At 39.9% G+C, this 14495-nt stretch overlaps 1 protein-coding gene across 5 annotated transcripts in view; it reads left to right on the top strand.

Moving 5' to 3' along the window:
• Positions 1-4332: 4332 nt before the first annotated feature.
• Positions 4333-14495, top strand: part of LOC307028088 (phospholipid-transporting ATPase IH-like) — a 42081-nt gene continuing 31918 nt past the window's right edge. For 3 of the 5 annotated variants that reach the window (XR_013804830.1, XM_079662852.1, XM_079662851.1), the window contains exon 1: positions 4333-4814. Coding sequence is in view for 4 of the 5 variants with exons in the window: in XM_079662852.1 (XP_079518978.1) it covers positions 4776-4814 (39 nt within the window). In the remaining variant the exon portion in view is untranslated. The remainder of the gene's footprint in view (positions 4815-14495) is intronic. The other 2 variants (XM_079662850.1, XM_079662849.1) reach the window with 1 other exon arrangement.

Below are 14495 nucleotides of genomic sequence, written 5' to 3'. Positions count from 1 at the left end.
TTTCACATGAATATTCTAGCCATTGTCTATTTTTATACCACAAGCTGCAAAATGACCGCCTTATCCCACTGTACAGGCGGGTAGTTGTTTAGATATACCTGGCACCTGTAGTTTCGGGCGACGAAGACTGCTGCTCCGGGGCCGGCGAGTCAGGCGGGAGTAAGCTAGTGTCCACAACGGAGGGTAACGTGATGTCCGCATCTGACCTGTTGCTACTGTCTGCAGTAGATGCAGTGTTGCTGGCGTTTAGTGATGGTTGCTTTAACCATTTTCGTATAAATGATTATCCACAGATCAGATGTGTGTCACTGCTGCGGAAGCACTTTGGAAATGATGCACGCGCAGCGGAGCAGGTCGCGCGCACCTGACACAATTTGTTGTTTGTATTTTTCGCTACGTTTTCTTTTTTGAATGGTTGCATAATGTTCAACTTCCCCGAAGATCTCGACGCGAAGCCTGAAGGGTAAACACCGGGTTTACTAATCTACCCGCACAATTTGTCCGGTGTCGGAATGTCTCGCTATGTTAGTACATTCTTAAAAAACAAAACACCATTTAATTTCGGGTTAAAATGTGTTGTAACTGCGTTACTGACCATTGTAACGGGTAATATATTACCCACATTTCATTAGTAATGCGTGACATTACTTCGTTACAGCAAAAAGTAATATATTACTGTAACTCCGTTATTTTTGTAACGCGTTACATCCAACACTGGTGGTTTGTGAGGGCCGCTGTTTATGCATTGTTGATAAAAAACGTTATTGCACCCTTTAGATTTGAGACGACAGACATATAGAAGGACGGACCGACTGTCACTGCCCGTCCCTGAAACCCCTGTTAGTGTTTGCATGTTTTTGTTTCTACTGTGTGTCTCTGTCTTCCCCCTGCCTGCTGGTCTGCTCTAAACGGCTGGGAGCAGTCTCCAATCAACCACACCCGCAAACCTACCCATCAGCCACACTATTAAAGCCTGCAGGATTGTTGCATGCCGCTCTAGCTTTTTGCCAGCAGATATTTTAACAATTTTGCCTGATTTTGCCTCACACTGATTTTTGTGTCTCTCCCAGGAGGAATCCAAGGCCTTCCACACTCCCATGACCAGCCAGGCCTCTCTACCCACCCTGGAACACCTGTTTCCCACTGCCGCCATAACCAACCTCCACTCTCAGCTCCCCTTTTCTAATAAACAAATGTTACTTTCACAGCTGATTCCGAGTCATACTTTTACATGTGTTAATAGTCCAATTCCAATAGTTAAGTAAACTATCAATATCATCCTAGTGGACAGTGGTCAGTCCAGTTACCCAGGAATTTTGAATTGAAGAATTACAGGAATATTATGTCCTAATGTTCTAATAATGTTAAAAATATTTTAGTAAATTGTTACCACAGAACATTTGCAAAATGTTTTAAAAGTAAAGCACGTTATCCTACTCTAAAATAATAACATTCTGGCAACATAAAAAAATCTAACTTGCAGCTGAATAGGTTTTAAGAATAGTAGGGCATAATGTTCTAACAATGTTATCAAAAACATGTAAAAAGGTTATCACCAAACATTTTAAGAATGTTTTTAGAGAACGTTATCCTACCTTTCAAAAGAACATTCTGGAAACCAAACTAAAACTTCCCACTGAAAACATTCCTAGAACAATGAATGGTAACATTCTCAGAATGTTTTTAGAACCAAACATTTCTAGCTAGGAGGGCCCCTTTAATCCTCATAGGGAAATTCAGCAACAGCAATAGGAGTTACACAGGATAGGACAGGTAAGAGTTCACAGAATAACAAAAGTTATATATATAAGATATCAATGAAAAAACTATATGATAATATAAACACAGCGCATCTGGAAATAAACACATACAGTATGAATGAAAATAATTAGGAATATGAATAAATAAAATATATATATGTCTCTGTCTCTGAATATAATGAGTTATTTTATAAGCCAGGGATTTGAGATGATTTTATTCCAATAAGTCAGCATTTTCTGCCTTATTATAGCACATTATGTTATTCTCATAGCTGCTGTGTTGGCACTGCATGAGCTATTTAAAACTTTTGCCCACCATTATGCTTTCTGTAGGTGTGACCAATAAGTGGGAAGGGAATAAGGGGCCCTCCTATCTCCACAACATGACATGAAACACAACATGCAGGTAATTGTGACAGCACATAAACAAAGAGCGTGGTGTAATGTGTCCACTGAGGCGGACTCATCATTAGACTCAAGTGCCCCGTCTTCAGGGAGGTAAACAGCAGCGTAGAGCCTTAGTAGGTCACAGCTTAAAGTGCTCTATGCATTGCATTATTAATAAAGTCTGTGCTAATTGAAAGTCATAACGCCTTAAATGAATTGTCTGGGGCCGACATCACAACCTATCCACCTGCAGACTGAGGATCCTCTTAGATGGAGACAAATTTAGATTTTCTGTTTTTTTTCTGTTGGGTTTTGGTTAGGTTTCACATAATAAAAGGTATTCTGATTCTGATTGAACAATGGCGGGTTACAGCTGCTGTTACATAACAAAGACTGTAAGCTTTGACTTGATCTTTGCTTATTTTGTTAACTCATCTGTTCTGTCTCAAGACTTGTTGTTTTTCGGTCCTTTAACATGTTTACTTTAGTAATGCTATGATAATTTTGATATTTCTTCGAAAAATGTTGTTCGCAATACAATTTAAGAAAGCCATAATATAAAGTGATACCAACGAGCATCCGAACAGAGTGTGTTTACTGCAAGCTATTACTTTGAGTTGATGTCGTCGTGTAAGTGTGTATTTGTGTGTGTGTGTGTGTGTGTGTGCGTGTGTGTGTGTGCGTGTGTGCGTGTGTGTGTGTGTGTGTGTGTGTGTGTGTGTGTGTGTGTGTGTGTGTGTGTGTGTGTGTGTGTGTGTGTGTGTGTGTGTGTGTGTGTGTGTGTGTGTGTGTGTAGTCAGAGTATGTTATGGAAACATGCTGCTGGCATTTAAAGCATGTGAAATGTCTCTGCCTAAATATACACAGAGGTTAAATATACTGTCATGTTGATTGGCCGATGTATATCATATTTATAGAAGTGTGACAGCACAATAATGTCAAAGAGTTAGACCTGAAAGAAATTAGGGCACATTTGAACATTTCACATTACAGAACTGAGGTGTGTGTACTTTACTTGAGTATCATTTTATTCCACCTGATCTCCACTTCATTTGAGCGGTAAACAGTGTACTTTCTACCCCTCCACTGTATTTATCTGACAACTAAAGATACAGCATTAGATTGAGATTCAGCATATAGAATATGTTGCATTGTTATGCAGTAAATCAAACCACCAGCAGTACATAAAACATGCAGAATCACCTCAACCTTTGCCAGATACAGTATTAAATTGCTGCTTTCATGTTGATGCATCAGTATTAAAAATCAAATAATTTGCGTAATACTTTTGCCTGCATTGTGGGGACTTTACCTTTACTTATTAAATATATTTGGCAGATATTATATACTTTTACTTATATGTCACTGCAATTTGAATGCAGGTATTCGCCTTGTGATAGAATCGTTTGGTTTACTTTACTGAGGCCAGTGGTGTAAAGTAACTTAGTACATTTACTCAACTACTGCAAGTACAATTTTGAGGGACTTTTACTTTACTTGAGTATTTCAATTTGTACTCTGTACTTTTACTTGATGTTGTTGTGTAAGTGTGTGTGTGTGTGTGTGTGTGTGTGTGTGTGTGTGTGTGTGTGTGTGTGTGTGTGTGTGTGTGTGTGTGTGTGTGTGTGTGTGTGTGTGTGTGTGTGTGTGTGTGTGTGTGTGTGTGTGTGTGTGTGTGTGTGTGTGTGTGTGTGTGTGTGTGTGTAGATGTTTTCCATCTGCAGGATGAACATTACACTCATACCCATTTATTTCCTATGGCGGTCATCATGACATCATGGGTGTTGAATAAATCCCCAAAAAATCAATGCAAGTGGTGATCATCAATTGAGGCCTAGTGTGGAGGATAATATAAGGTCTTGAGGCAATTGGATGAAAAACACAATATTCATGATAAAAAACCAAGTCACTCGGTTACTTTTGACCCGAAACGCAAGAGAAGGGTTAAGTGCAAGATTTGAGTACTGCTCCCACCCACTGAATGAATGATCCCAATATTAGCTTACAGTATTTAAAATAAGAATATAAATAAACAACATTAAAGTCATATTATGACTTCTGTAGTTTTTCTCAGATCTTTTGACATGACTTTATATGTTTAGATTGAAGCATGTGTGTGTGTGTGTGTGATCATAGAGTGCAGTATTCAGATGTACTCCAATCGAGGTGAGGGACAACCCCAGTGCGCATGCGCATCGTAGTCATCTGACGGGTGAGTGTTGCCACTACACCGAAAGGGCCACCGCTGTAACACAGGACACACACAGCCTCCATGAGGGACCGTCTCCTGCCAGAATAACACAGTCAAACAACCGAGGAGTAACCGGGATCCCCGCCCAGACGTTTGGAGGTCGGGGAAATTCCCCCGGAGATGTAGCCAGCAGTGCGGCTGTGGGTCGGTGTGTTCGCTCGGTCCCTGCATGGCTCTTCCAGGGGATGCCATGAAAATCAGAAGAGCCGACTGAGAGCCCGCTGCTCCTCGCTATCTCAGACACGGTGGCGGCGGCAGAGGTGGAGAGCGATGGATCCTGGTGGAAAGATCCAAATTAGGTAGCGTTTACGAAGAGAACCGAGGAGAGGAGAGCGTCTCCGTTTTGCAGTTTACTCGCCGCCGGAGCCGTCTTAAGGATGGATTTCACCCAGCTCCGGAACATCATCAGCAGATACGTAAGGGCCCCGTCTGTCAACACTGTCACAACTGTAGCTGTGTGTCTGCAGGTGCATGGATGTAGTGCATGATACATATTACATTTGTTTCAGTGCATTAACTTGCACCACACTGTCTTCACAGGACAGAGAGTGCACGCACAGGGTGATGGACACTCATCTGCAATGATAAACATTTAACTGGGAAGCTTTGGCAGGCCATTGACTGTGAGCTTTACAATGTTTTTGTGGAGCTGGATGGGGAATGTGCCAGTGGCTACAGATGCAGGGATGGCCGGTGAATGTGCAGAATAGAAATTAACTTGGCTGGCCCAGTTAAATTGCTTTGGTGAGAGCTACAATATGCAATGCACACTATCAACAATCACATGGCTTCCCCTGGTTCTGCAGAGGAAATAAATCCCACTCAGGACTCACAGAGCTCAGGGGCCTGGCTGGGACTCTGCAGCACTCAGTTGTACTCTAGATAAGTTGCTAGGTTAACCTACTGTAGAAGGGTTTTAAAGTTGTTGTTACTCTCACTTTGGTTTATTATAAAGCACCAAGGGTGTCCTGGGGTCAACATTTAAAAACATGTAATAAACAGTGGAGATGGCCAACATAAGCCATGCATAAGAGAAAAGCCTTTAATATGTATGTAAAAACCTACACTAATGACTTTTTCAACATAGTTCCGAACAAAAATACAAATCCTTATATTTATAGCATCCCTTAAAGATGTTTTCATTTGAAACACTGATTTATTTTTTGATGTTAGGCAGTGTTGGAGGTAAAGAATTCCATATTTGCATCGCTATACAACTTTGTGTAAAAAGAAAATAATGTTTGCCTTGGGGGTTAAAACCAGCTTTTTTGTTTCTTTGATGCCTGTTTGGTGGCATATGACTCTAAATCCTGTTTTTATTTTTAATTGGACTATTTATGATTGAACTCTCCATCTTACTCCATCAGTACAATTGCAGCAATCATCCTGCCAACAACATTTAGCCAGTTAAGACCAGTGCATACTATTGATAATAATAAGGGGAGGATGAAGTACTCAAATAGTTAATTGAAGTAAAAGTAGTTTTAATACAGTAGAAATGCTTTGTGCTGCTTTCAGATTTGAACGTTGTTTTTTTTTTAAAGTAAAAGTACAAGAGTATTCAAAAAGGCTTATTATTTACGCTTTTGGGTAGCTTGTATTTCCCCAAGGTTTTAACCTTTTATTTATCTAGCCTATACCTATTCATGTTCAATGATTTGTTGTCTATATTTTATAATATTAATCTTAATCTGAATCTTCAAAGTAACTGAAACGTTCAGATAAATACATACTTAAGTAAAGTACCTCAAAGTTGTATTTATGTACATTACTTGATTAAATGTACTTTTGCTTTACCACTGATTAAGGGACATTGGGAACACAAACTTCAAAGTATCTCAAGACATCAGGAAAATGAAGTAAAATCAATAATACAGTGTAGTAGCAATGTATTGGAGTAGAATCATAAAGTTTCAAGAAATTGAAAAACTCATGAACCTTTAAATTGTACTTCAGTAAATGTACTTAGTTACTGTCCACCACAGATATAAGTTAGCAGGGTGTGCCGCTTTGTTTTGAACTAGCTGCAGAAAACACAAGAGAAAATACGAGCGTCCTCATCATTATTTGTTATCAGAGATCTGTCTAATAGCAGGAAATGTCCACATATTAACAGAGCAGATGATGGTGAGCTGTAACTACATTACTGGTTGCTCTGGTGTCACACTCACACATCTCTGCCATCAGCAGTCTCCGCTCATCAGCCGGAGCAGGAAGCAGCTGCTGGCTGGGCGGCTGAATTAGAGAAGGAAGTGTCTGCAGGGAGACAAGGTGACAGGTCTGGTGATGATCATCAGAGTGGGCCCCTCGAGGGTCCTCACATCTGCTACAAGTCTGAGACCCTTCACCTCACCTGCCTCAGGTGCTGGGAGATAACTATCTGTGTGTGTGTGTGTGTGTGTGTGTGTGTGTGTGTGTGTGTGTGTGTGTGTGTGTGTGTGTGTGTGTGTGTGTGTGTGTGTGTGTGTGTGTGTGTGTGTGTGTGTGTGTGTGTGTGTGTGTGTGTGTGTGTGTGTGTGTGTGTGTGTGTGTGTGTGTGTGTGTGTGTGTGTGTGTGTGTGTGTGTGCAGGACTAATGTCAGGGGAAATCAGATCCACGGCTGAAGAAGAGGGGAGGAGGAGAAGGAGGGGAGGGTCAATGAACATGCCCCTTATTCCTCACCCTTCTTCATCCCTCTGCAACACTGTTAAGTAGACAAGGGATTAATCATTAATTCAATTATCCAGTTATTGATTCAGAATTGGAGGGATGTTTGATGTATATCTGGACGTCTTATTACTTGTATTACCCTCCATTAACCCCGCCATATTCTGAACAGCTGCTCCCTTAATGAGGCTACATAGAAGAACAAACATTACATCATGCAGGGTGATTAACATGTGATCAGCAAGAGGCCTTTTCTCCGGACAGAGAGAGCAATAAACTCCCTTCAAGGTCACTGCCCAAAAGAAGCCACCCTCACATACTTTAATTATTTTTGCTATTTCAAAAAGTAAAGCTTCCTCAGGCATGAAAGGATGTACTTCTGATAACTTTACTCCAGCGGACAAGTTTATGAGCCTTTCTCTTCTTATTTTGTTATTTTATTATAACTGTTTTGGACTATTTTTGTGTGAAGGAAATAAGGCTTTTTCACTTATGTTGCACAAGCTAGGCAAACTGTGCTTGTAATTGGTTTTGTTTATTGAGTACATTTGTATATATTTCTTGATATTAAACTTTTTTGTGGATAGGATACTGTAATAAAGTTATTTCCAGTGTTGCCATTTGTGTCGATGAAGATGGAAGCAGGCATTCAATGTTTGACACTAAAATAAGGAAACATTCAAAATACAAAAAATAATTTAAAATAATTTAATCACCTTTTATTAGCCAAGTGTATACAAGGAGTTTTACTCGAGTGTATTGCTTTCCTCTAAATAAAGTTGCACACAAATTGACAAAACAGCTAGGAACAAGGACAACAAGCTGGACAATTTCGTTTAAAAAATAAAAAGGGCTTTAATGTACACAGGTTTGTGAAAAAATAGATGTATATGTTTAAATGTAAAGAAACACTGTTTATCAAAAATGAAATGCAATAAAAGAGAACATCTAGTTAAGCATAAGTCTGGAAGTAAACTATACATTTTAGACATCCAAAAAATATTGGCGGTATGATACTTGAAGATGGTTTGCTAGGGCATCTGTTCAAACAAGATTTCAGTTTTTTATTTGAGATAATTTTATGATTTGTCTGATAGTCAAACCGTCATCTTGACCATCTGGTGCTTCAGCTGTCACTGTGAAGTCAGCGTAACCTTTTTTTAATAAATTGTAATTATTCAGTTCCATTCAGTCCAGGACTTCATAATGAGAAGGAAAACGTATAAGCCTGTTTTCGGTTCCAGGAAAAGTTACCAGTGAATTGAGCCTGCACAGTTCAGTAAATCGTTTTGGTGAAGAGAAATACGAAGTCATGGAGTTTTTCAACGCATGAAGTTTAAATGGTACATTTAGTTTATTTTGTCTTTTGGCATAACATAATGGAATTGCCTTCATGCAATAGGATATACAGTATATAATGTGTGTGTGGGTGTGTGTGTGTGTGTGTGTGTGTGTGTGTGTGTGTGTGTGTGTGTGTGTGTGTGTGTGTGTGTGTGTGTGTGTGTGTGTGTGTGTGTGTGTGTGTGTGTGTGTGTGTGTGTGTGTGTGTGTGTGTGTGTGTGTGTGTGTGTGTGTGCGTAAATTCGTTCTGCTATCTCAGCAGATATATATATATAGGATATAACCGGAAGACTTTATTTCCTAAATAGATTTATTTTAAAAATTATCTCATGTGGTTTGAACAGATCCTGTATGTGCTATTTGTCGCCTGATAATAATAATAGCCACGGCATGATGCCTCAGACGGGCACAAAGCGTAAGAAATGCATGAGGTCAGGATCTGGATAAGGAAGATGCCGTTGGTCTTATTAAAGATACACATTATCTTATAGGGGCTTAAACATGTTCTCTTATTTATAAAGTTTACCTTATCACTTTCACAAAACAATATGAATATCTTCCACTGCTTCTATTGTCTGCAGCTTGATTCACCCTTACCCCCCCCCCCCCCACCCCCTCAGTCCTCACCCTGCTTTGCCTCTTATCTTTGAATGTATGACTGCTATTCTTGCGTAGACCTCTCACAACCTCAGCAGATAAAAGGGAAAAGCCAGCCGTGTCTCTCTTTGATCAAATGGCTGCCAGCAGAGTCCCGGCGTGCTGAAGGGCTTTGGAAAGGTTTCTAGCAACTTTACAGCTCTTTGAGTCCCCCGGCTGGTGTTGAAGGGCAGAACACAACCTGCTGGATCTCTGTTTGCCACATTAGCGGCTACCAACGGTTAAGGGCAGTCTATTCTTGGCTGCAGCCCCCCTTAGAGACCAGGAGAAAGACAGGGGCTTTAGGTGACAAAAACACACAGGATTTTGTGTTTGGGGAAAAGCTTTTCCCTGCTGATTTCAGAGAGACAGCAAAGCATCTGCATCAAAAGACTTATTTTTTCTCCTGCAGCGCAACCCTGGACAAAGAGGTTTCATTATAAGACACCGTTTCAAGCCTGTGTTAGCATGTTGTCGGTGTTAAAAGCAGATAAAATGAGGAAGAGGTTTTTTTTTTTAGGATTTAGATTACGGTGGCGGGAGAAAAGGAGAGAGAAGAGAAGGAGGGGGAGAGGAGAAGTAGCACAGCTGGATTAAAGACTTATGTAACAGTTGGATCACAGCAAGTCAAGTGGGAGCGGAAGCTGGGGCAACAACAAAATACAAATGTCGTCATTTTATAGTTATCTTTTCATGTTTCTTATCCTTGGATTTTGCTGCAGGTACTTCATTATTTGCGTCACTGGGGTCTGGTGGTTTTTGTCATTAAGCGTTTGAGGCGGTATCTGCCGTCTGAAGGTCACTACATCTCTATTTGCAACCAACATACTGTGATTTTTGTCTGCACCTTTGTGGCACTTTCCCCCATATAATATCATCATAACATCGACTGATGCTCCCTTTTTCCCCGTGAGCTACGTTCCCTCTCCTTGCTTCATTAGTTTCATCCTCACTGCTGCTTTTGATGTTTACTCTTTCATCCTGTTCCAAAAAAAGGATCGTCCACAGAGAATACAGTCTAAAAAAGTCTAAGTTGAACCAAATAAAAGTCCAAGGAAGATCACGAGGATATTGTCTGGAACAGAAATGCTTAATACATTAATAATACATAATACATTTCTCTTAGAGTAAATCCCATACGTTTGATCTCCAGTCTTCACTTAATGATGCCTCCGTGTGGTCCTTTGCATTATGAACGTGCAGCGTTAGCTTAGCTGTCTGTTGCTTCGCACTGTGTTGCTATGGTGATTAATGGCAATGAGAAGCAGTGAGTGCATGTTGAACAGGTAGCCGACCTGCTTTCAGCTGATCAAGGTCTCACGGCTCCTTTTATCTTTGCTCAATGCTACGACACACTCCACAGCTTCTATTAGAAATATTTTTTAATTGGTCCTAACAACTGCCAAAAATAAAAGTTTTAAGTTCTGCTAATGATATTGCATTTTAAATTTAACTGTTCAATTATTTGTAAAAGTAGTTATTATATAATTTTTGGGGAAATACATGGGGAACTATTTGTCTCAGAGTTGATAGAGATGATTCATGGTGTTTATAATGAGTGGGAAATACCTGATTATGCTAACTTTACCAACGCTAATCAGCTAGGCGGTGTGCCATCGTTATTATCATGTTTTGTAATTTGAGTTATATTGATCAAATGTGACTTCGAAACCTTTCCGTTTACCCCATAATTAAACAGTATTTTATATAGTGTCAGGTGAGATATATACACTATATTGAGGATGTTTTCAGATTTTAACCTCCACCCTGCTAGCTTTTATATTAACGAGCTAACATAAGCTTTGTAAGCTAGCCCAGTTAGCTACGGCACACCTTACATGATAGTTGTAAATATTTATCACTACTCATTTTTCATAAATAGTAGTTTGTGTACTGTAACTCATTTTTAGTGAAGTGTTCTCTAAAAATCAACCACTTAGTGAACACTAATATATCAGTTAAAGGTGAATTTGCAAAGAGCTTTAGCAACAAGCTTAATTTCTCTAACTTTCATGCATTCACTTTTTAAACGCTCTCAAAGCAGAAATATTTGTCCACAATGTTATTTAATCTTCTCCCATAACATTGAACCTCTATTGACTTCATTCTAGCACATCCTGTTGTTGTGATATAATCATTAATGGTTTGTACGTTTTCACTTCCTCTGTACAGTTAACATGAGTAGTTCATTAAGGAAGAGCTCAGTCAGAGACATTTGATCAGGGAGTTAATGAGCGATGCTGCTCAACATGCGCTGTGCTCCGGCAGCACAGCATGGCAGGACAGTAGAGCAGGGATGAGACATGACCATTCAATCAGACCAGTTAATGGTGTATACCTTTTATTACACCTCTGCGGCATAAAGGAGCTGCACCATAGGGATAGATCATGGCAGCGGCAGTGTCAAGGGTCGCTTTCCCACAATGAAGATATTCACATCCATAATTCTGTAAAGTGCTACGGTAGAAACACAGTGGGAAAAGGTCACAACTACACAGGTTGTGTGTGTCTCTAAACCTTAAAACTAGCAGACCTGTTTATTTTCTGTGGGGCTCGGTAATATATTGATATAATATGCATTTTTTGACATGTCAGTAGATACTGTGTAATCTTTTCCTGGTTTTAAAGGTGTTAATACTGTATAGGAAAGTGATGCCATTTTTTTTTATATTACATATTTGTCTTTATTAGGGCTGCATGATTGGGACGAAAATAACTAATTGCAATTATTTTTGACTAATATTGCAATTGCAATAGCATTTGATTGGAGGGAACAATCCTTTGTGCATCATTCAATCAATCAATCAATCAATCAATCAATCAATCAATCAATGTTTATTTATATAGCCCAATATCACAAATGTTACATTTGTCTGAGTGGTCTTCGTAGTGGGTACAGAATATCAGTGTGACAATACGACACCCTCTGTCCTTTGACCCCACAGTTTAAAGGGGAACATGGGAGAAACCTCAGGGAGAGCAACAGAGGAGGGATCCCTCTCCCAGGACGGACAGACGTGCAATAGATGCCGTGTGTAAATCGAAAAGATAATACATTTATAACATAGGTAGTCCAAATGTCATTATTCTCAATATCATTGAAAAATAAATAATAATATGATCAAAGTTTATTCATCAAACATCTCATTCTGTACACACGTTAGGAAAGCACCAATAGTCAAGCCTACAATATTGTTGCAATATCGATATCGGGGTATTTGGTCAAACATATTTGAAATAGTAAAAAATGTGTGTTTTTTAAAAAGATATTTTTGGGCCACCAATGCCTTTATTCAAGTGACACTGTTAAAGGGGGGAGACAGAAAGCATTACATGTGACAAAGGATCCCAGACCGGATCCAATCCCAGGTCATCCACTTGGGGAACCATCCCCAGTTCATGGGCCTCACGTTCTACCATCTGAGCTTTGTGACGTTCCAATTCCAGAGTTCAAACAGTTCAAAACTTAGATCCGGCGCACCATGAAAGGAGAAGGTGCAGTGGTGGGATACTTGATGATGGAGTGTGATGTAAGACCAGCCTCGCTGCTCGGAGGCTTTTTCAGTGTTAATAAAGACAAAGCTTCCATGTCCCGCAACCAACCAGCCAGCCACTTTGTCTGATGGAGCGGCGGAGTGAGGAGAGAACAGTGGACCAGGGGTTGATACGGATCAGCGAGGATTAATGATCAGATAACTACAAACCACAATGCAATCTCTCTGAGTCTTTCTCCCACTGTCACACTGTCAGAGTGTGACACACACTGCCGGAGATGGAGGGAACAAAAGAGGGAAAACAGTGCAGATAGAAATATGACAGCACGGATCAGGGACTAGAGGATGAAGACATGTTTGAAATAGAAGTCGTTGTGTAACACAGTAGATATGATGTATTGTTATCATGATAATAACAAGGACAGAAAATTACTCAGTTTTTCAATTAATCATCTCAGTTATTTATCAGGAAAATAAATGCGAAAAACTCTTAACTTTTGGCATATGTTTAATTTGAATTTGCACTTTACTCAACTGTATTTTTTTAACCCTTTTTATTATTGGATTAACCATTAAAAACACAAATTATTGACGAATCATAAAGGTCTGTTGGTATAAAGATCACAATGTCCACAACAACCTCTAAACTACAAGTATGGATAGGATATATTGCTAACATATTGTTAAGCAGGGTCATTTATGTATTGGGAACAGAGCCGAGGAAGTTATTTTTGACACAGTTGTGAGACCTATGAGCATGACATTTAGTTACCCTTTACCAAAATAACTAGTGCTAAATCATCTAGCTTACATCTCTGAAATTACAGCATTTTTCACTTGAATTCTAAAACCAAATCTTACTTTGTAACGCTTTCTTTTGTACCTCAACAAACTTTCCTTTCGCATCGTCTTCATTTCAGTCACTTGCTCTTGTTTCTCGCTCCCCTTCAATCAGCTGCTTTTTTTCTGTCTGTCTTATTATTTCCATTTCACTGTATCTCTCCGGGTCATGTTTCTCCCCCTAATGTTTTGGAGGGGTCTCAAGTCCTGTTACTCTATTTATATCCTATTACAAAGTGCCTGTTGATCATTGTGGATAAGTTTAGATGTGTGACTCAGAGCTTTTCACTCTTGTGATTCAACATCAAATAGTCTCTTATTGCTGATTTCACCAGGACACGCTGCATTAGTAAGTACATAATGTTTGTTTTGATTTCAAAGCAAAGTTTATTCCAGCTTTAAAAAAACATGTTTGAATCTACAAGGTTGCTGAGGAGACTTGTGAAGAATGAAAGATTTGGTCTTTGGCAGGGATTAACGACACCTCCGCCAAAATGTTGAGGACATTTTAAGCAGTGAAGCGCTGCTCCCCATGAAATGCTTGTTCCAGAACTTTTTGCTGATGGTCAACACTTCAGCTTCGCGCTGTGTCAGGCCAGCTGCTCTGCCAAAGGCTCACACTGCCCACTCTGGCAAAAGCATTAGCGCCATGTAGGAAGCCAGATGGAAACAAACAGCTGAACGCCGTGCTCTCTTGACTCTTGTTTCTTCTTTTGAGAGCTCTATTTCCACAATATTGTTAAATGAAGGACACCTTGGGGCAAACTCCCAGAATGCACACTGTTATTCCCCGGGGAGCTTCTTAGATGTATAGATGAGAGATGGACTGAGATGGAGGCTTGCATGCGAGATGGACTGAGATGGAGGCTTGCATGCACCAGCCAATGTGCTTTCATACATTTTTGTCAAGGAATCATAGTAAAAACCAACAGTGTTGTTTTGTGTCTGTGTGTGAGAGTAATGCAGAACGAAGAGTCCTGCAGGAAGGAGTAAAGAGATAAATGAGAAATCCACACTTGTGTGACTCAGAGCTGATCCAACGTACACACATCAACAAACACACACTCTTCCTTCTGTCGGCTGCTGTCGGCCAGGGTGTTTGTAAAAAGTCGTGTTGCACTCTTGTGTAACGTTTTGTT

This window comes from Notothenia rossii, assembly GCF_949606895.1.
Source record: "Notothenia rossii genome assembly, chromosome: 2".
NCBI lineage: Eukaryota > Metazoa > Chordata > Actinopteri > Perciformes > Nototheniidae > Notothenia > Notothenia rossii.
This window is presented reverse-complemented; position numbering and strand designations above follow the sequence as displayed.